General features: G+C 50.1%; 1 protein-coding gene across 23 annotated transcripts in view; it reads left to right on the forward strand.

Annotated features, from left to right (window-relative positions):
* DYSF (dysferlin) overlaps window positions 1-10,440 on the forward strand; it is a 224,963-nt gene extending 214,523 nt beyond the window's left edge. For 22 of the 23 annotated variants that reach the window (XM_053200742.1, XM_053200746.1, XM_027072222.2 and 19 more), the window contains 4 exons: window positions 2,868-3,046; window positions 4,701-4,810; window positions 6,145-6,292; window positions 10,159-10,440. In XM_053200742.1, the coding sequence (XP_053056717.1) occupies window positions 2,868-3,046; window positions 4,701-4,810; window positions 6,145-6,292; window positions 10,159-10,197 (476 nt within the window). In that variant the 3' untranslated portion in view covers window positions 10,198-10,440. Of the gene's footprint in view, window positions 1-2,867; window positions 3,047-4,700; window positions 4,811-6,144; window positions 6,293-10,158 lie in introns of those variants that run through there. The other variant, XM_053200748.1, reaches the window with a different exon arrangement.
* Window positions 10,441-22,022: the final 11,582 nt, after the last annotated feature.

The following is a 22,022-nucleotide window of genomic DNA, read 5'->3' on the forward strand; positions in this document are numbered from 1 at the left end:
CCGCCAGCACACATCTCTGAAGGCTTTGTACATATTTTTCCCGAACTGTAAGAAGTAGATTGTTAGGGTCTTTATACACTTTTGTGATTTTTGAAATACTTTGTTCAAATGCTCTCTAGAATATTTTTACATTTTTATGTTTATATTTTACTCCCACCTGTGTCCTTTTTGGATAAGGTTGCCATTTTCTCCAAACTTTTGCTACCAAAAAAAAATTTTTTTTAATTGCCAATCTAACACCTTGTTTTAATTTTTTACTTGCATTTCTTCATTACTTGTAAGGTAGAACTTTAAAATGTATTTATTTTCCATATTACTGGTGGGATTTTATTCTTCATGGTATTGTTCAACTTGTTAATCTTTCATTTTTGATTTTCAGAGCTTTTTATATAGTAAGGACACATTCCAAATAATTTCTCCTAGTTTTTCAGCTGCTTTTTAATTTTTTTATGGAGTCTTTTTTGCTTACAGACTTAAAAATTCTTTTGGCATCATTCTATCAATCTTTCCTTTATGAGATGAGGCTTTAGAGAATTAGTTTTAAAAAGAAAAACAAAGAAAGCTGCATTTTTACTGAATGAGAAAATGGTGTTCAAATAAAACTAAATGGGCTCATCTTTTGTTTTTAAAAATAAAAATAAAACTATTAAAACTAGCACTTTTTTTCTCCTTCATAATGTGTTTCTAGTTACATATTTTGCTTTTTAAAAATACTACTTTGAAAAAAAAGTAATAGCTAAGATCCATAATCTAGCCATCCAGAGATAATACTGTGATTCCTTAGAGTCTTATATGTGGATCATGCTGGGATAATTTCGTGTATGCATACATACACACACACACACACACACACACACACACACACACGTATGGTTTAATATCCTGATTTTTCTTAATATTATATTAGGACCATATTTAAAATGGGAAATGAACATTCATCTACGCTTGAAAGATGGAGAGACATGTGGGTGGGTTGATAGATATATGAACGCTGGTACAGAATTGAACAAGTGAATGGATAGAATAATAGCCTGATTAATGGGTAGATGTAATGCTCAACAAATGGTAGCTATAGAGGGATGGAGATAGTTAAATCAAAGCAAATGGGTGGGTGGAGGGATAAATGGATGAGTGGAAAGAAAGAAAACTAGAACAATAGATCCAATCAGTGGATACTTACAATAACTGAACATTCCACACTGAAAAGTCCTAATCTGTTTTGCATGGTATTCAAGAATTTCTTTAATTTGGCCTCAGAAAACATTTTTTAGATTTGTCTCTCAATCGCTTCAGCAATTTATGCTCCAATCCGATTGACTTCATCCGTGTTGTTATGATTGGATTAGGTGAAACCACATGAAATTGCTGCTTTTAAAGGTCAAAGATGGTTGAATACCATTTTCATATGGTGTAACCAAACAGATGGAGCTATACGGGGAGCTGATGGATTAAAATAATAGATAAACAGTATAGGAAGATGGATAAAGAAGCTTGGATAAATCAGTTGGCAGGTGAAAAAACTGATGGATGAACCACAGTGAGATACCACTTCACATCTACCAGGACGGCTATAAAAAAAACACAAACAAGGGGCGCCTGGGTGGCACAGTCGGTTAAGTGTCCGACTTCAGCCAGGTCACGATCTCGCAGTCCGTGAGTTCGAGCCCCGCGTCGGGCTCTGGGCTGATGGCTCAGAGCCTGGAGCCTGTTTCCGATTCTGTGTCTCCCTCTCTCTCTGCCCCTCCCCCGTTCATGCTCTGTCTCTCTCTGTCCCAAAAATAAATAAACGTTGAAAAAAAAAATTAAAAAAAAAAACACAAACGAAAAGTGGAAAACAACGTGTTGGAGAGGATGTGGAGAAATTGGAAAGGCTCAGACATGCTGGTGTGAATGTACAATGGTGCAGCTGCTGTGGAAAACAGTTTGACAGGTCCTCAAAAAACCAAACACAGAGATTACCATATGACCTAGCATTCTATTCCTAGTTATATACCCCCCCAAAATTGAAAACCCAGACTGAGGCACTTGTATGCCAAAGTTCAGAGCAGCTCTATTCACAACAGCCAAAGGTGGAAACAACCCAAGGGTCCCACTGACAGACGAATGGATAAACTGAGTGTGGTCCATCCACACCATGGAACACTGTTGAGCTATAAAAAGGAATGAAGTACTAGAACATACTTCGACATGGATGAACCTGGAAAGCCTGCTATGTGAAATAGGCCAGACACAAAAGGACAAATATTTTATGATCCGACTTACATGAAGTATCTAGAATAGGCAAATTCATAGAGACAAAAAGGAGATTAGAGAATATCAGGGGCTGAGAGGAGGGGAGTATGGGGAGATATTGCTTAATGGGTACGGAGTTTCTGTTTGGGAGAACGAAAAAGTTTTAGAAATAAGTAGTGATTGGTTGCACGATGTTGTGAATGTGATTAACACCATTCCGTTATACATTGAAAAATGGCTAAAGTGACAAACTTTGTATATATTTTACCACAATAAAAGCAATTTAAAAGATGGATGGATGGATGGATGGATGGATGGATAGAGACAATGGGTGAATGAATGGATCTGTACAACGTAAGCTGAAATGGAGCATGTGGGAAGCCCCGTAAAGGGTGAACCAGTAAGGGTGGATTAATGAGCATATGGATATGTGAGTAGTTGAATGGGAAGCTGTGTATGTGGAATGAGAGGCAATGGGTGGGGAAATGGAGAGTTTGTGGGATGTGACCCGTGGCCAAGCCCATGGATCAAAATGAAGGAGGTGGCAGTTTTTCTTGAAACTGCCCAGCCCCAGGGGAGCCCTAGGCTGGCAGTGATTGAGAAACCGTTGGCCAAAGAACCTCTCTCTGCTTCAGGCTCCTTGCAGCTGGACCTCAACCACATGCCCAAACCTGCCAAGACAGCTGAGAAATGCTCCTTGGACCAGCTGGATGGCACCTTCCACCCAGAGTGGTTTGTGTCCCTTTTTGAACAGAAAACTGTGAAGGGCTGGTGGCCCTGTGTGGCAGAAGAGGGCGAGAAGAAGATCCTGGCGGTAAGTCGGCTCCCTCCGGCTTAGGGCAGGTGCCCAAGTAGCTTCCTCTGTAGATATCACTGGGCACATACGTGTTGCTCTGCCTCTCTCTGTCTTTCGAGGCACTGTCCCTCTTCTCTTCCAGTTCCCAGCCTTCCTCTCCTTGAGGCTTGCATCCCAGGAAGCCTATTTAAATGGAAAGATACCCTTACCTCCCGCAGATCCCGTTTAATTTATACTCTGCTCTTTGGTGTCTGGGGATCTGTGTCCTGGGTTCCCCTGTGGCCTGGGCATCCTGTGGAGAACCAAGGGAGTGCCTCTCCCATTTGAGCAGGATTCTACCAGGGACCATCCTTGTACTACTCTCCTGGCCCAGAGGTCTGCTCAGGGATGCTGTGACACCCTGGAGAACAGTCCTTCCTCTGGAGAGGAAGTGAATCCCTGACAGCTTACTGAGAAACCACAGGCAGCCAGCCAACCTCTAAAGTGGACCTTGAAGTAAAATACTCTTGTTGAAGAAGGAATTGGAACACTTATTAAGAAATATTAGCACCTCAAAAGAAAAATGAGCAAAGGGCATGCATACGTAGATAATGCACAAAAGAAGTATAAATGGCCATTAAACATTAAAAAAAAGGTTCATTTCCCCCTAGTAGTTAAAGGAATAATTTTAAATGTGAAAACATTTTTTTGCCTATTAAATTAGACATTTAAAAAATCTAAATGCTCATTGCTAGTGAAGATGCAGAGACAGACCCCTCATGTACTTCTGCTGGGAGGGCTAATGGTTTTACCATTTAGGGAAACAATTTGGTAATATATAGCCAGGGATTTAACAATATTTATGCCCTTGGACTCTGTCATCCCACTTTTAAAAATCTCTCCTAAAGAAATAAACAGACACAATTAAAAATGTAGGCTCTGGGGTGTTTTCTTGCAGCATTATTTATAACATCAAAGAGTTGGAAACAACCTAAATGAACCAAAATAAGTGGTTTACTAAATAAATTGTGGTCAACCATCCCATAGAATGTTTTTATAGCCATTAAAAAGCAAACTTTAAAGAATATATAATTATATAGTGAAACATAATATATTTCTAAGTGAAAGAAGCAAGCTCTAGAACTCTATATACACAGTGAGGTATTTCATATACTTGCAGAGGAAAATAGTTGTGATGCATAAAAATACGAACGGTGCTCATCTCCACATAGTGGAAGTATGGGTGATGTTCTCCTTTATACATTTCTGTAGTTTCTAAATGTTCTGCAAGGAGCAGTAGCACTTTTGTGATCAGATCAACCCTATATCATTTTTCTTCCTTCCTTCCTTCCTTCCTTCCTTCCTTCCTTCCTTCCTTCCTTCCTTCCTTCCTTCCTTCCTTCCTCCCTCTTTCTTCCTTCCTTCCTTCCTTCCTTCCTTCCTTCCTTCCTTCCTTCCTTCCTTCCTTCCTTCCTTTCTTTCTTTCTCTCTCTCTCTCTCTCTCTCTTTCTTTCTTTCTTTCTTTCTTTCTTTCTTTCTTTCTTTCTTTCTTTCTTTCTTTCTTTCTTTCTTTCTTTCTTTCTTTCTTTTTTAAAATAATACAGTGGCTCTTATGTCTGTTCTGGCCAGGTTCCTCTCCAAGCCATGGGGCAGAGCCTTTGTGCCCCTGACCAGGTCCCTTCTGTCTCCTCAGGGCAAACTGGAAATGACCTTGGAGATCGTAGCAGAGAGTGAGCATGAGGAGCGGCCTGCTGGCCAGGGCCGGGATGAACCCAACATGAACCCTAAGCTTGAGGACCCAAGGTTAGTGCCCACTCCTTACCCCTGATGGCTTGGGGGCTGGGAGGTGTGGTCCAGGAGACAACCACTGCATAGCCATGCAGAGGTCACAAGGCCCACATGGCTCAGAGCGGGGCGTGACTTGTCTCAAGCCACACGGTAAGTTAGGGGCAGATGACAGGCATCATTCAAGGGCACACCAGGCTCCTCAGCTCTTTCAGGAAGCAGAGACTGTTGGGTAGCTGTTGGTTGTGTGCCGAGCATGCGGTCACATGGTATGTATATGGCGTAGAATGGAACCTTCCCTGCTGGGTTGTTACTATTCCCATCTTATAGATGAGGAAATCATGTTGACAAAGTTAAATAGCGGTCATTACACTAGGAAAGTGGTGAAGCCAAAATTCTCACACCTGTTCTGATTGGCTCTGGAGCCCAATCAAGGTTTTTACCTTGACCAAGCTGCCTTCTGTGGCTCACCTGTGATGTCAATGTGGCTTTCAAATGGCCTTTCAATCTTAATTTTCTCATCTGTGAATCCCTGCCTTCCCTACTTCATAGGCCCCTAAGGATGTAGACCAACCCAGTGGATGTGGAAGGCTTGAAAGCGGTTATTAGGGGCAGGAGGACGGCTGTGGGGGCAGTGGAGACAGCTGCATTTGCTGGGTCCCTCCCCACAGCCCAGCTCAGGTCAGACTAGGCACAGATGGACCACTTGATTTCAGTGCTATCCCTAGTCCATGGGGCCGGCAGAGCTGTGGGAGGTGTCCCTGCCCTAGGATGTTGGGATCTGGGTGGAAAGCGAGAGAGACCTGGTATACCCTGTGGTGTGCACTGTGATGTTAAAACAGCCAGTATTGAGACACAGCATCTTGCATGCTCTTTAAGTTGGACGATGACCTAGGGGAAGGTGTTGAGGTTCTTGGCTGTGAGTGAGAGAAAATCAGCTTTCTGGGTTCATGTCCCACCATCCTTCCCTGACCATGGACCAGCCATGTGCATCTAGGCAGGTAGTTTGGCTTAGCTGGGGCTCACTGGGCTATAGCTCACCTAATGCGGCAGCCCTTTGAGGCTCTGCCCGGCTCCCAAATCTCTAGTCTGTGATTAAGTTCCGGGTCAGGAAGGGGAGCTGGTGGCTGAGAACTGGGTCTCTGAGGGTGCATAGGGCTTGGCGGCACCAAGAAGAGGAGGGGAGCATGGGGAGGCTCATGCTGTGACAAAGGCTCAGAGGGCTAGGGGCCCTGAGGCTGGGTGGGTTCTGGGGACCAATGGTGGAGGGCCAGGGTGATCTGGGAGCAGGGTTTGGAGAAGGCAGCCTTGGTAGGGGGGTGCTCTGCTGACCTCTCGGGTCTTCCTACCAGGCGCCCTGATACCTCCTTCCTCTGGTTCACCTCTCCGTACAAGACTATGAAGTTCATCCTATGGCGGCGCTTCCGGTGTGCCATTATTCTCTTCATCATTCTCTTCATCCTACTGCTGTTCCTGGGCATCTTCGTCTATGCCTTCCCGGTGAGTAGGCCTCAGGGGAGGGCCAGACACTGCCTTGGAGGAGCCCCTGGCCTGATAAGGGACACATAGCCCCTACTCTGAGGAGTCCTCAATCTGGTAGAGACAAAGTCCTACCCTTGGGACAAAGTCCTTCTCTTAGTCCAGTGAGAGAAACTGAGTTTTTGCCCTCAATGGGGAGATACAGCTGTCCTAAGCAAGCCCGTAGAATCTGTAGTCAATGTTGGCAGAAGGTGAGGCACCTTGGGCAGGGGTGGGCAGGGGAACCTTGTTGAAGGAGTGTGTGTAAGTGGGTATGTGGATGGCAGGGCAAAGGTGAAGGCCGCTCTGTTTGTAAGAATGGCACCTGCTGAGGTCCAGAGGAAGGGAGGCCCTAGGGCTGGGAGAGGCTCTTAGTGTCCACCTGAGGACCTTGATAGAGTGTGTCCTGCCTCCTGCCGAGAGCTGGGTTTGGGAGAAGGTGTGGGCTGGCAGGAGGCTGGCCCAGGAGCTCCTCACCAGGGCAACGTTGGTGGCACTGGTAAGAAGCCAGCTGATGCCTGGCAAAGAGCTGCAGGGGCCACTCTTGTGAGGCTGATGTACCCCCAGCTTCACTGGGCCCCTTCCAGGGAGAAGTATCAGGGGCTGTGTTCCCTGTCTGTGCTCCCCAACCTCACAGCTCATCAGGGGAGCCCCAAAGATGCTCCAGCCCCCCCATCCCACTGTGTCTCTGGAACGTCAGACCTTGAAGTGTTCTCAGGCTAATTCCTGATTTTTTAAAAATGTTTTTATTTATTTTTGAGAGAGAAAGAGACAGAGTACTAGTGAGGGATGGGCAGAGAGAGAGAGGGAGACATGGAACCCAAAGTAGGCTCCAGGCGCTGAGCTGCCAGCACAGAGCCCGAAGTGGGGCTCGAACTCACAAACTGCAAGATCATGACCCGAGCCAAAGTAGGACACTAAACCGACTGAGCCAGCCAGGTGCCCCTAGCTAATTCCTGATTTTTAATGTTCTTTAAATTAAAAAAAAATTCTCATATGAAAATTTCAAACTGATATAAAAGTAGAGAGAATGGCATAATCAATCCCATGCCACCCTGATTCTAATGCAAAGAAACAGACAGCCAGTGAAGGGAAGGGACTGGCTCAGGTCTGCACAGCAATCTGTAGACAGCTCCGAGTCCACAGTGCCGGCCACCATGCACCTCAGTCCTGGTCAGCACCAAGCTGCCAGCTAAGGGCAGTGTCCCCACAGTGGGCAGTCTGCTCTGGGAATTACTTGTCTGTGTGCTCTTTGCTTTGTGAATCCTCTAGGAGGAGAAGGAGAATGGAGAGCTCTCTCCCTCTGTGGTTGGCGAGGCCTTATGTGAGCAGCACACACCTTCCTCCAGGAAGACAGTTAAAACCACAAAGCCATCTGCTTCAGTTCCTAATATCATGGACTGTGAGGAATAGCAGGGGTTTTGTCTGGTCTGGACGTCCAGGCTCCCTCTACTCTCTGGGCCATAAGTGACAAAGAAGGGTCTAGAGCCAGAATGGCTGATGTGTCGGGCTGCAGGCCAGGCCCTCTAAGCTGGCTGTGCTCACCTGGAGCACCAGGCTAAAACGTGTTCCAGGAAGAGTCATGGCCAATTGGCTAAATATGGCCGTGGTCTAGGGGAGGGTCCAGGCTGTAGGGCCCTGAAACATGTGCAGTTTTGGGGGCCCTTTTGAAGCAAAGGAAGACAAAATCACAAAATCACAGACCATGGAAGGGCACATGCGAATGTGGTGGCCTGGCATCAGGAGTCAGGCCCAGGACTCTGCCTCAGTGTTTTCCCCCTATTTGGGCAGGCCCAGGTTGCCAAGTCAGGGAGGCATGGTTCCTCTTGCCCACCTGTCCTCAGGCTCACTTCCTTTCGTTTTGGGTATATCCGATGCTACCCAGTTCAGGTGAAGAGCTCACTAAGCACAGGGTGTGTGTCCAGGAGGTGAGGGAGTGTTGTGGGGATGAAGGAGAAGGAGATGAGCTCTGTGCTGCTGGGGAGCTCTGTGGCTCTCTGGGAGACACAATGAAGCCCATGAACAAGGGACAGGGTACTGTTCAGGTACCTCTATCCTGAGGCTCAGGCCAGGGGAGTTCAGGCAAAGGAGAGCTGGTGCAGACCCCTGCTCCTCAAGGAGGTGGTCTGAGGAGGAGCAACAGCTCCAGGGAGCTGGTTAGAAATGCAGAGGCCTGGACTGGCCCTGGGTCTGTGGAGGGGAATCTGCCCTGGACATACTGAGGTTTGTGACTCACTGCTGTGCAGGACAGAGCTCTGTGCCTAGAGTCAGATGTTGGCTAGATTTTGGCTCTGCCAGTGACTTCCTGTGTGACTTTGGCTTTGGCAAGTCTCTCTTCATGAGGAGGAGGCTGGGCTAGGACTGCTCTGTCCTGCTGTGACAGCACTGTGCTTAGGGGAGCTCTTTTGCCTTCTCTGAGGGTGTTGCACGTCAATCCAGCAGGGGCGAGTCCAAAGTGTCATCACTGCCCATTGTGTGACTAGCTCCAGCCCCTGGCCAGCTGGGCCCTGTCCTGCCAGGCACTTGGGTGGCACTTCAGGGGCCTGGGGAAAGAAGGCCTACTACCTGGCCAGGAGAGGGAGAGTGTCAGTGTTAGCCTGTGGTCCTTCCTCGTCTCTGGGGCAGACTTAGCCCCAGGCCCTGTGGGCAGGAGCAGAGAAGCACTTTGGCCAGTAGCCCTGGTCAGAGCCCCTCCCCAGTCTCGTCCCCCAGCTATGGCCTCACTCTCCTTGAGCCCTGCTGGGAATTGCCCTCTTTAAAATACCAACTCTGACCCTCTGTGAGGGTCAGATCCTAGGTGAGGGGTCTGGGCAGCCTAGGCCTGAGGCTGCACACTGTTTTTGTCTGTAGGTCTACCACCTGGGTAAATCCTGCTTTCCTCCAGCCAAGTCGCTCAATCAGCTGGTGGGTCCCAGACCCTCACCTGGCCTTTAGGCCTTGGGGGCAGAGGGCCTGGTAGAGAGGGGCCCAAAGCCACCGCTGCTCTCCTCCAATTGGCCTAACTTCCCACGCTCTTGGAAATTGCCCTGGGAGGGGGACATGGAGGGCAGCCTTTCTGATTCCTACCAGCTCCACCCCCCTCACCACCCCCCACCCCCCCACCAGAGCCAGCCGGGAGCAGGGCCAGCATAGGGAGGCAGGAGGCGATCTGGCGGGGAAGGAGCGGCGGCTTTGTTTCCAGAGTTGGCTTTCCCGGGCCGGCGCTGGGGAACATACTGTCCCAATTAGGAGTCTTGTGTTGTGTTGTATGTGTTTTCATGGTTTTTTGGGGGGAGAAGCGGGGAGGGGAGATTCCTGTCAGTCCTACATCAGGCAGGGCTTAATCAGGGGTGACCCATCTCTGGTGCTGACCTGCATGGTAGATCGTCCCCGTACACCCCACCCCCAACCCTCTTTCTCTGTTTTCTGGACAGAAGTGTGGTGGCCAATGAGCCCGTGTGGGTTCCCATGTCGGGGGTGTATGGGAGGGGGATGGGGAGAATTATGGCCATGCCTTCAGGCCACCTGTCTGATGGAAGTGGCCAGGGCAGGCCTGCCCTGACCAGGCCCTGGATGATCAGAATCTTTTTGACAGGTGGTTAGAACATGGGAGTGGGCCTTGGGTTGGTGGGGGAGAAGACAGCAATTTGGGTAGCTGCGGCCGCAGGTTGGAGGGTGCAAGAATTTTGGAGGGGGATGGGCTTGTGTGATTGGCCAGAGGGCCAGGAGGTGGGGTGTTGAGCTGAGTATGGCATGGGGGGTGGTGAGGGTAAGGTATAGGCAGGTGGTTGAGTAGGTGAGCCTCCTTTCCCAGCTCTGGCCCCTCTGGCAGCTGTTGTCACATGTCCCTGCTTCTTCCCTCCCTCCAGAACTATGCTGCCATGAAGCTGGTGAAGCCCTTCAGCTGAGGACTCTGGCCCAGGACTGGCTGCCTTATCCACCCAGCTTAGCTGAGCTCCTCCAGAACTCTAGGCCTGGCCGGCCTGCCAGGGGAGACAGACAGACAGACTGGCACATGCTGCAAGCGTTGGTGACATCGAGCCCTGGGATCACCCCCCCCCCCCACACCTTCATCATTTCTTTCTTCCCCTCAACCCAGCCCTTTTTGGATCAGCCCATATGTATTTCAGTATAAAACAGTTTGAACCACAGGGCCATGCTGGCATGTGTGTCCCTATAGTCGCTGAATGAGGTGTGACCATGTAGAGGATGTGTCTGGGTGGGTGGGGTGTGAGTGGGGTGTGGGCCATCTCTGGCTCTGCATTCTGAGTGGAGCTTTATCCTTTGACAAGACTGGTCGGAGGTGGGTGAGTTTTGAGGCTTGCTGTTCTGGTTCTCCAGGACTTTCCCCTTACCCCCTGCCCATCCTCACTGAGGCTTCTCCTCCTCCTTTCCCAGGTTGTGCTCTGCTTAGGTGGGCCGTTACCTGTACCTTCTAGTTTCTTTGACCACGCCCTGGAAGAGGATGCACTTTATACAAGTGGGTCACCATGGAAAGGGTTGGGTCAGAAACTCTCCAGGTAGGGAGGGCTCCTGGACCTTTAGCTGTGACCTTATCTTTTACACATTTGGGATTTCTTGTGACTCCGTCCCTCTGCTTCCTTACTCTGCTTAAGAGATCGGGTCTGCACAAACACACCTTTTTCTTGTGGTCTGAAGCTGCGTGTCTGTCGTCTCCTGCAGGAATCAGGCTTAATCTATGGGGGCAGCAGAAACACACTTAGAGAAAAAGCAAAGCGCTTGAAAACATTGTGTTTCCAAAATAGAGGCCTCTGCCTCTCTCGCCTGAGGGGCTGGAACTCTGGAGCACAGCGGCTGGCCTGGCTGCCTCCCTTTCTGTTACCGAGGAGGGCTTCTCCTGTTTCCTGCTGTGAGCCTGCTCCCCTGGCCCGGGCGCTGAGGCCCCACAGTGATCCTTCCAGGGCACTTGGCTCTTCATTGCTCTTCACTCTGGGACCCAGACTGAGGCTCTGCCTTGTCCCACCTGATTGGCACAGGGCTGATGTCCTGGACCCTTCTGGGTGAACTATATGTCAAACACTGAGTAATTCTCTCTTCAGGAGAGGTTCAGGCTGGAAGTAGTCTTCAACATCCAGCTAGGGAGGCTCTGAAAGTTCAGGCAGGAGTCAATCACTCATTAATTCATTCATGCCTTTCATTCATTCATTAAAGAAATATGTGTGTGTGTGTGTGTGTGTGTGTGTGTGTGTGTGTGTGTGTGTATCTATGTGTGGCCATCTGTGCACCAGGCAAAGGGCTAGGCTCTAGAAATGCAACATTGATCAAGATAAACATTGGTTTATAAAGGTGGTTCCTGTCCTCCCACATCTCACCATTGAGTAGGAGAAGATAAATAGATAGGCAATTATAGTGCACTGATGGATGAGCAGGGGTTACAGGGTCAAGGGCAGAAAGTAGAAAAGACAATAGAGGGAACAGAGTGTGTGAAGACTAGCCATAGCCAGAAACTAGCTCAAAGATCTATACGAATTTCCATGTAGGCACAGAGCAGTGGTTCTCATCTAGGGGTGGTCTTACCCCTCCAGGCATATTTGGCAGTGCCTGGAGATGTCTTTGATTGTCACGACTGGAGAGTGGGGTGGGGTGAGGGTGCTGCCAGCATCCAGTAGCTGCTAAACATCCTTCAACATATAGAACAGCCCCCACCCCCTACCCCAAATCACTATCGAGTCCAAATCGGCCGTTTCTTTTGCTGTTGAGAAACTTTGGTGTAGAGATAGTGGATTCCAGAAATAACAAAATTAGACTTGATAGGCCCAGAGGATTGACTGGTTAGGACTGGGAGTGGGGTGAGGTATGATAGGAGATAAATTCCAAATGGGATAAATCTCAATTTTCTGGCTTTATGAGGGTTGGTACCATTCATGAAGTCAATTTTGGACAAGAAACTTCAGACGTGTTTAGGACAGAGTCACGTGTCCCTGCAGTTATGGTATCTCCTCTCCCTTCACAAAGGTCTAGAAAGCATCCTCTGCATTTGTGTCTCCCTGTCCACACCTTGCACTCCACCCGCTGTGGCCTGACTTTATGCCTGTGGCACACTCCTCTCTTTGCCTCCTTGTTGAAAGAATCCTCATACTGTTCAGCTTTCTCCACGGCCAAGTGCTGAGAAAGGAGCCCCGCCCTAGCCCTAGCCGGAAGGGTCTTATTAGCTCAAACCATCACACTGATGCTATTCCCCTAGCTGGCGATTGGCTTAGGAGGAGGCATGTGACTCATTTATGACCAGTGAGACTTGAAGGGAAGTGGTGGTGGTGGTTATGGGGGATGGGAAGCAGCTGGGAAAGTTTCTAGGAAAGTTTTATCCCCAATAACGAAGGACACACAAGGAGATACATCTTCATCTTCTGCCTTCTCATCTTGTCATGACCGGAGCTATGGCAGGCACCTCGTGATCATGAGGAGACCAGCCTGAGGAAGAAAGCCAGCACACACAGGATGGCAAGGACCTGGTTCTCCATGAAGCCGTTGAGAAAGAACCGATTCTGAAACTGCCCTAACTTCTAGTCGTCTTGTTACATGGGGTCATAAATTCCTTATTGTTTAAGCCATCTTTGACGATGTAGCGTGCTACCCACAGCTCACAACAATCTCCCTGGCAAATATTGTGCTTTCCTGAACACCATTTTTACTGCATCGCCAATAACTAGGGCTACCCTGCACAGGCACCACATCTGAGACATCATACATTTATTATTTATTATAACAATTTTCCTACAGATGGCAGTAAAGTGTTTTGTTCTAATAAAATCAGTGTGTTACAGTAGTTTGCCGATAGAAGTAAAGTACCTTGAGGAAGGGGCACCTTTTTCTAATTCACACTGGGGCCCCATCTAGCCCTGGCTGTTCAGTCTGTGGCCACTTACCCTTCCCGTGTCTGGGCAGCAGCCGGCAGCACCGAATATCGCTCTGCTTCGTGATACACTCTCAGTCTTTGGCTTCTGTGACATCACAGTTGTCCGATTTTTCTCCTCTCTTTCTAGGCATCCTTCTCTGTTGGTCTACAGTGTTCCCCAAGCTCTTGCCCTGGCCCCCTGTTCTTTTTACACTGTACGTCTCCTCTGCAGCCTCATATGTTCCTATGGCTTCCACTGTGCTCCAGAGGCTACTGACCCTGGAATCCCTACCTCTACCTCCGCCCCCCCCCTCCCCCCCCCTCCCCCGCTCTGTGCTGGAGCCATGTTATCCAGCATCTTACCCAAGGGGCAATTCCCCAAGGGTCATTCACAGGCTCCACAAACTCAAGACCTCCCACCCAGCACTGCATTCTGCACCCCATGAGAACCATTGCTGCCCTGTTGTTCTCTCCAGATGCTTGGTCACTGGAGCTGGACGTGTGGGAGGCACCCTTGAGTCTTACTTCTCCTAACCCCTTATCCAAGACATCACTGAATCCCAGATTCTGACTCTCAAGTCTCTCTGAATCAAGCTATTTCTCTTCCCATTGGCACCACCTCCACTTGCAATGAGGCCACCACTGGGCCCACATTATGGAAGTCCGAGGATCATTTCTTCAGCCCACCTCCTCTCCACTGACCCACTGTCCACAAGCAGTGAAACTGAACCTGGCCTGGTTCTCTACCATCCTCAGGAGGGAGGTCAATCACAGTGGCGCAGGGCTCCTCCAGAGGCGACTCCTCACTTGCCTCTCTCGTGTCATCTGTTGTTGCCTTTCCCTCTGCTCTGCTGAGCTGAGCCATTTTCAGACCTGGCCTTTGCCCATCCCTCAGGTCTCTGCTTGGCCCTTCCTCCGGGGTGTTTCCTCTGACCTGCAGCCACCGCTGCAAACATGATTCTCTCTGCCTTCTCCCACCATCAGTCTGTGCCTCCAGGGCTGAAATCGCATCACAGACCTTAATGAGATGTCTGCTTCCTTCACTAAAGGGACTTGACTATTTCACTGAAAGTTCTCTTTAAATAGCCAGGCTCTCAGAGCCATTTCAAAAGGGATCTTTATGTTCTAAATGAAATTCAGGTAGTTCTCAACATTTGAGACCCACTCTTGCTGCAAGGTGGAGAATAACTCTCATCTGTTAAAAAATGGTTCAGTAAAGGGGCATCTGGGTGGCTCAGTTAAGCTTCCAACTTCGGCTCAGGTCATGATCTCACGGTCTGTGAGTTCGAGCCCCACGTGGGGCTCTGTGTTGACAGCTCAGAGCCTGGAGCCTGCTTCGGATTCTATGCCTCCGTCTCTCTGTGCTCCTCCCCTGGTCTCTGTCTCTCTGTCTCTCTCTCAAAATAAACATTACAAAAAATGGTTCAGTAGAACTTGATAAGCCCTTTGTATCCAGGATACTCGGTTCCCTGCCTTTACTTTCTCTGTTAGTGTTTTAGAGAGAGATGTTCTGTGTGCACAGATGCACACATATGTGTGTGTGCTCACACACACCATTTTCTCTTCCCTTTCTAGGGCTACGTGGACAGCCCAGGAAGGGTGACAGGGAGGTTGGACAGACAGAAAGAGCTAGAAGCACAGCCCTGGCCTGCCCCTGGGCCCACACACCCCTCCCCATTTTGCCTCCACCTCCAGGGAACTCAAACTTGTCTCAATCCTCTCTCCACGTGTTTCATAAATGTAGGATTATGGGATTTCCAGAGGAGCCAGGTGGGCATCCCCTGACAGGGACACGGGGACAGCCCAGGCAATGTTTCCTGCTTGCTGAAGAGAACAGGGTAAGGGCCAGGGTTCAGCCTGATGTGCTTGTCCTTAAATGGTGGCTGAGATACTGACATGACAGGTGGGAACTTCCTCTCCCTTCTTTCCCCATTTGCTGTTGTTCCTTCCTCCAGGACAACCAGCTGCAGCTCCTATTCCCTGTGGCTTGGCCCAATGTGGGTTTCATACCATTTCTCTGCCTTTGTTTTGGTCTCAGTTTTTCATGGTCTGTGTGTGTGTGTAAAAGAGAGACAACAGATGAGACAGATGTAGAGAGACACAGATTCATGGTGAGGGACAGAGACAGAGACAGATGACTGTGGCAGGCAACGGGGACAGGAAAGAGACCAGAACCTCACGCAACTGCTGGAGCATTTCCTCAGCTGGCTTGTCATTCCACCAGGGGCCAGAGCTGGCTCCCTTCTAACCACCCCTTCCCCCCACCGGCACTGGCTCCCAGACTTATTCGATTAGAAACAGAATATGGGAGGAAGAGAGAGACAAGCCCCCTGAGCTGGTCCCCCCAAATCCAGTTGGGGAAGCCTCATGTCACATTTCCCTCATAACACAGTAGTTCATGGTAGGCTCCATCGATCACCCGGTTCCATGTTTTCCCTTGGCTCTGCAGGGCTAGCTTGAGTGTGTTTGGGGGTGGGGTGGAGTTGGGGGCCATGGCTGGTTCAGCTCCTGTGCAGAGGGGCTGGATGCTGCCCCAGCTTGGCCGGTTTTGCATGTTTCCACCATCAGCCTGGGGCCAGAGCCTGGCTGCCCCTTCCTCCTGCAGACACAGGGGATCCCTGTGGGGCCCTCCAGAAGCTTACCTATGACCCTATCCCCAGTCTCCTGGGCCCACTCCATCCCTCTGCCAGCTGAGGCCTATGTAGGAAACTCTTCCCTTTACTGCTGGCTTTGGCAGAGATGTTCTGGAATCTTTTCAAAAGGAACTTGACCAAGAACAGACAAAAGAGCAAAATCCACAAAGAAATCATCCTACCCACACTTATGATGGGTAATGCTGGTATATTTTACCTCTTTGTAACCTACATTTTCCTCTCCTTTTCCTGGAGCACTTTTACCATCCAGGCTCACTACCCAGAGAACAGGAAGAAGGTGTCAAGAGACCCTTCAAGACAGGGAAGGCAGAAGGATAATACTGTCTGAAACCCCAGGAGGGCACCCCTCTTGGGTCTCCCTGGATGTGGGAATGCAGAGAGGCCTGCCCTCTGAGCACTCCCACTGTGGACAACCAAACTCACCTGGAAGACATCGTCTGGGAACAGAGCTTCAAGGACCAAAAGGCTTCTTCATTCTTAGAAGGATTCCCAGCCTTTTGAAGGAATGTCAAAAGAGATGTTGCAAGAATGTGGCTTTTACTATTATTATTATTTTTTTTTATTTTTTAGGTTTTTATTGAAATGCCAGTTAGTTAACGTCCAGTGTAATGTTAGCTTCGGGTATATGGTGTAGTGATTCCACACCTCCATACATCACCTGGTGCTCATCACCACAAGTGCCCTCCTTAATCCCCATCACCAGAGGGTGGCTTTTAGCAGCAGGCACACAGCACTTCAAGCCCTGCCTCTGCCACTTAGCTGTGTGATCACGAGTCACTTTATCCCTAGGCCTCTATTTTCTCATCTGCAACATGGAATGATGGTGGTCTTTCCCTAGCAAGGTGTTGTGGGGACTACCCAAGATGATGCAAATTGTCTGACACATAGTGAGCGCTCAATTTATTTTGAAAAGGAGCTCCGTGCTGACTTGGGTCTCAGGGAGGAGGGAGAGCACTAAAGAAGAAGACAGGGCAGGTGGGAGATGGCTCCTGTCTCTCGGGGGGGGGGCCTCCAGTGTGGGGGTGATGGTGACCCCATTTCTCTGTCCGGGGGGACTGGGCTTGCTGCTCTCTGCATGAGGACAGGGGGTGGTAAAGCCATGTGGCTCCCCTGACCCCCTGGTGGCACCCATTGTGCCATCCTGTCTCGGCCACCACGTCTGGGCTTTCCTTTCATAGCAAAACAGCACGGCCTTGGTTATTCCACTCTGGCTTCTGGTGAGCTGCGGGAGAGTTGCCCACAAATGACCAGAGTGGGCGTCCCTACGGATGTGCACACTAGAGGACTCCCTCTGCCCCATACAGACCCCCTCATGCAGACGGCTACATCTGTCATGGTCAGACCCACCCAGGAAGCCCCATGCTTCCAGACACAGTCACGAATGCAGGCGCACGCATGCTCCCAGCGTGCACTCAGGGCACACATGCTTTTTCTCTGTGTGTATGTGTGTGTGTGTTTCACATTGTCAGCCAGAATGCTCTGGAAACCTAAGCAGAAAGGAGCGTGTGAATGTGGCCATCATCAGGGATAAATTAATCCCAGACATGTAAAGGGTTTTCTTTTTTCATTCTCAGCCCTACTGCAAATTCAATTATGACTCTCTGCCAGCTACTGAAATGAGGGGACAAGTAAGTACGTGGCTGAGCCTGGAAAATGGGGCAGGGCAGGGGACCCTTCTTGATCCACACCCTCGTTTCCCTTCCCTGCTGTCCAGGATCCAGGAAAGAGCTGCAGTCATTCCTGGATCCCCCACACGAATTGAACCTTGGGGCAGCAGCAAGGTGCCATCCAAGAACGTAGAACTGACGGAAATAGAGCTGCCCTCAGAGCTGAACTAGGAAGTGACTGCATGCAGGACCCGAGCACAGGCTGGCAAAGGCTCCCCGATGAGGTGACTGGTCCCAGGGCCTGGCAAGCCTTAACAGAGCACGTGTTCACCCATCTAGGGAGAACCGTGTGAGTCTCGGACTCCCATCTTGACTGTGTCCAGGGAAGAGAGACTTGGCCGGCTAGGTGACCCCTGGCAAGGAGTTCCATCCCCCAAGGCTGTATGAAGCATTGAATTGACCCTCTGCCTCACTAGTGGGCAAACCTCTGATGCCGTTTTGGCTTCCAGCAGGCCTGTTCACGGGAAGGGGGCGTGTGGAGCCGTGCTGATCCAGCTGTGCCACCCACGGAACAGACACTTCCACACTGGTGTTTTGGTTTATATACCCTTTTCTGAGCTCCATTGGTGAGGGTCTGCTCCTTAAAGCTGGACTCACCTCCCTCAGACCCGTACGATCAGGGGGCTTAGCTGGCATGGATACCTGGGGGTGAGTGTCCCTCGAGAAGCCTGCTGGGGGCAGATGCGACCAGCCTCTCCTTGGTAATACCCTTCCTTCTGGTTGTGGGAGATTTGGGACTTCCTGTCTGCCCCACACCAGGAATGAAGTGCATCCCCTCTCAGACCTAGGGGTGGTCGTCTGGCAAGCAGCAGGTAGGGGAATTGGGTTACTCTCAGGGGATTGCAGGGGTGGGGGGTTGGGTGTGTTTGATTCCCTGGCATTCCCGAATGCTGGTTTTGAAAAAGGATGGGTGAATTGGCAGAGATTGGATTTTGCATGGGGGCATTGTGAGTAGGCAGTGAGGGAGTCTGAGGCTGGGAGGGAGGGGGTAGGTAGGAATGGCCCTGGTGACCCTGAACAGAGAGGCTTGAAGTGGGAGCTGAGAGTTGTCCCTGCTCACGCTGGAGATGGGGGCTCTATCTGCCCCTCCCCCGGGCTTCTGGGGCCTCTTACATAACCCGGGCCTGGCCCGGGAGAGCTGGATTTTCACAGTTCGGCTCAGGCTGCCAGAAGAATGAGAAAAATGGGCCTGAGGGAACACCTCCACCATGGAGAATAGGAGAGAGGAGGGGAGGGAGGGGGGCCAGGCAGGCAGGGATGTGTGTATGTGTGTATGTTTTTTGTGTGTGCGGTGTGTGGTGTGTGTGTGTGAGATGTGTGTATGGTCTGTGTGGTATGTGTGTGTGGTGGGTGTCTGTGTATGGTGTGTGTTGTGTAGTGTGTGTATGTGTGTGTGTGTGTGTGTGTGTGTGTGTGTGTGAGAGAGAGAGAGAGAGAGACAGGGATGAGACAGAGAGACACGGAGAGAGAGAGAGAGGAAGGGAGACAGAGAGAGGGAAGGCTGGCTCTGTCAGCCCCCCGTCAGCCAGTGCCAGCCTTAGGAGCTGGGGCGGGGTGGGGGCGTCCCTGCCTTCCCCAAGGGCCGCTGGGTGGGGGAGGCTGCGTCCCTGTTCAGTCAGGCTGTCTCAGATGCCTGGGACTCCCCTCCTACCAGGCCAGGCTCTCGGGCCTGCTGCACCCAGGATGAGTCCCATCCCCACCAGGCAGCTCTGCTCTCTTGTTCCCAGTGGGGGTGGGGAAGTTTGGGGCAGGGGGCAGGGGGAGCCTCAGCTCTTCCCTGGCCTCTGGAGTTGGCTCAGTTCAGGGGTGAGGGTGAAGTCAGAGGCCGGTCAGAGGGGGAGCCCTTGGCTACTGAGTGCCAACTGTAAGTCAGGTGCTGTACGAGGCACGTTGTCACCTTTAATCCTCACCTGTGACAAGGAGCTATTTTGAACCCCATTTTAGAGACCAGAAAACTGAGACTCAGAGAGGCCACACAGCTGCTGATTCAAGGCAAACCCAGCCATGTCGACTCAGAGTGCTCACTCTTTGCACACCGCCTCCTGCCCCACCACAGGCCTAGGCACTCCGCTGCCAACAGCCAATCTCACAGCTCATGACTTTCAGCGGGACCCAGAGCCCCTTCCGTGTGGAGCAGGCATGGGAATCAAGAAGGGGCAGTTGTGTGCAGAGGTAGCGTGGGTGCTGTGAGGTGTGCCCAGGCTCTGCTCTAAGCACAGGATTCTTGCCCTTGTAAAAGCTCCCGGTCAGGGAGCCAGACAATAAACAATTTCAGGTAGCAAGAAGTGAGCATGAGGAGGAAAAATGAACTGGGGGAGGAGATAAAAATGATGATGGATAGAGAGTGGACTTTTTCCATAGGGTCTGGGGAGAAGCCCTCTGAAAATGTGACATAGGAGTAAAACCTGGCTGAAGTGAGAGAGTGAGCCATGCAAACATGGGTGAGAGCATTCCAGGCAGAAGGTACAGCAAGTGCAAAGGCCCTGAGGCAGGAAGAAGTTGGCTTGCTGGTCTGGTCATACTGTTCACTGCCTGGGAGTTGGCTGTCATCTGTTACACAGCTCATCTTCAACTCTTCCAGACCAGGGAAGGCAGCATCTTGGCAAGTGTCATCCAGTTCATTCCTATCCCTCCCTGTGTCGCCCTTGCCAGGAATGAAGTAGGTGCCTTCACCCACTTTAGGCTAGGCTAAGTGTGGCACAGAGCCTCCTTGGCTGTCTTCTTTCCCATGGTTGGCCACTTGGGGAAATGCTTCCAGTGTTCACACTCCTCACTACCCACTCTAGCCCCTGCTGGGGATTCGGGCAACACACTATTTCCAGATGGGCAAGGGTGACTATTTATTTTATTTTTAAAAATAGCTTTTATTGGTTTTTGTCTTATTACAAAAGTATTATGTGTTCATTATAGAAATTTGAGAAAACAGCTAGCAACAGGAAGAGTATAAAAGAGCCACTAATCCCATTACCCAGAAAGAACCACTGTTGGCACATAGGTATCTCTAGAATTTTCCATGTGAGTATGAAATATATGTTAGTATTTTTAAAGAATATGATCTCATTGTACACAGTGGCTTGCAACCACTATACTGACTGTCTATCCACATCACTGAGCGTGCCGCGGCAACACGGTTTTATGGCTCCATAACAGTCTACCATTTGGATAAGCCGTAGTTTATTTAGCCAGGCCCCTACTGGTGGACTTTTAGGCAGTTTCCTTTTCTTTTGGAAAATCTTGTCCAGCGAAAATAGGTTTTTTTTCCACTGGCCATTCTGGGAGGCGATTTCAAAGTGTTAAGCAGTCCTTCAGATACGAAGTGGGGAAAGAGGCCTCAGGATGTCAGAGGGTCGGGGCCGAGCGAGTGGGTCCCTGCTTCCTTGCTTAGGGCAGGAGCCCTTTAGGTCTCTTGGCCAACCCTGGCAAAGGGTGAATCACTGGCATGACTGAGGAGAGAGGATTTACTAAGAAAACTGTGTTTTCCCTAGAGCTGTCCACAAACAGTGCTGCTTATGGAAGAAGGAAATTCTGGACTTCCAGCCTGCCCACAAAGGCTTGGGGTAGGGTTGGAGGGGAGGGCGCGGTAGGGAAATGAATACACGGGGTGGGGGGTGGGGAGAGCTCAGGATCACCTGCCCTGATGGCAAAGTCCTGAGAGTCTGCAGGCTGCTGATTCTTCAGAAAGCGCTGCAGAAAAGCTGTGAGGTGCTGAGGTAGTGGGGTGTCAGGTGAGGACCCCCAGGGGGGTGGGAGTGTAGGTACTGTATGGATGAGGGAGCCTGTCTGAACATCACCAGTTGTGAAAAACCTCCTTTCTCTCCTTTGTGAGGCTGCCTCTGAGTTCTCACCAGGGCAGGCTCAGAGACCTTGCTTTCATGCCTCGTGTCTCCTTCAGGGCCCTTGCCACCCCCTGCCTACTATCGTAGTAGTTACTTGGGTCAGCCTGAACTTGACTCCCACCTCTCTGGCCTCTCTCCCCACCATCTGTGAGGCCTGGGGAAGTTCTGTTCCCCCTTTAAATGTGGACTCATCATAGCTCCTTTTGGAGGGTTACTGTGAGGTCCAGAGGACAGGAACGGAGGATGTGGCACATGGTAGATGTTCATTGTTTAGATATTTCTTTCACATTTTCTTCTCCTACCTTAAGCTCAGTCTTTAAGGGCATATAAAATGTTTTCTTGGGGCACCTGGGTGGCTCAGTTGGTTAAGTGCCCGACTCTTGATTTTGGCTCAGGTCGTGATCTCACAGTTCATGAGTTTGAGCCCTACATCGGGCTCTGTGCTGATAGTGTGGAGCCTGCTTGGGATTCTCCCTCCCTCTCTCTCTCTGCCCCTCCCCCATGTGCTCTCTCTCTCAAAATAAATAAACATTAAAAAAATAATAAAAATATTTAAATGTCTTCTCCACCTCTGTGTTTTGCCCCCTCCCCCCCGGGGTGGTCTCCATGGACCTCAGGAGGTTCACAATACTTCACTGGGGTATGAGAAAAAAATATTTACAAAATCAAAGCCACTACTCTTTCCTAGTATGTACTGTTCAGATTGATCCTGGACTCCTC

This window comes from Acinonyx jubatus, chromosome A3 (genome assembly GCF_027475565.1).
Source record: "Acinonyx jubatus isolate Ajub_Pintada_27869175 chromosome A3, VMU_Ajub_asm_v1.0, whole genome shotgun sequence".
In the NCBI taxonomy this organism is placed as follows: Eukaryota; Metazoa; Chordata; class Mammalia; order Carnivora; family Felidae; genus Acinonyx; species Acinonyx jubatus.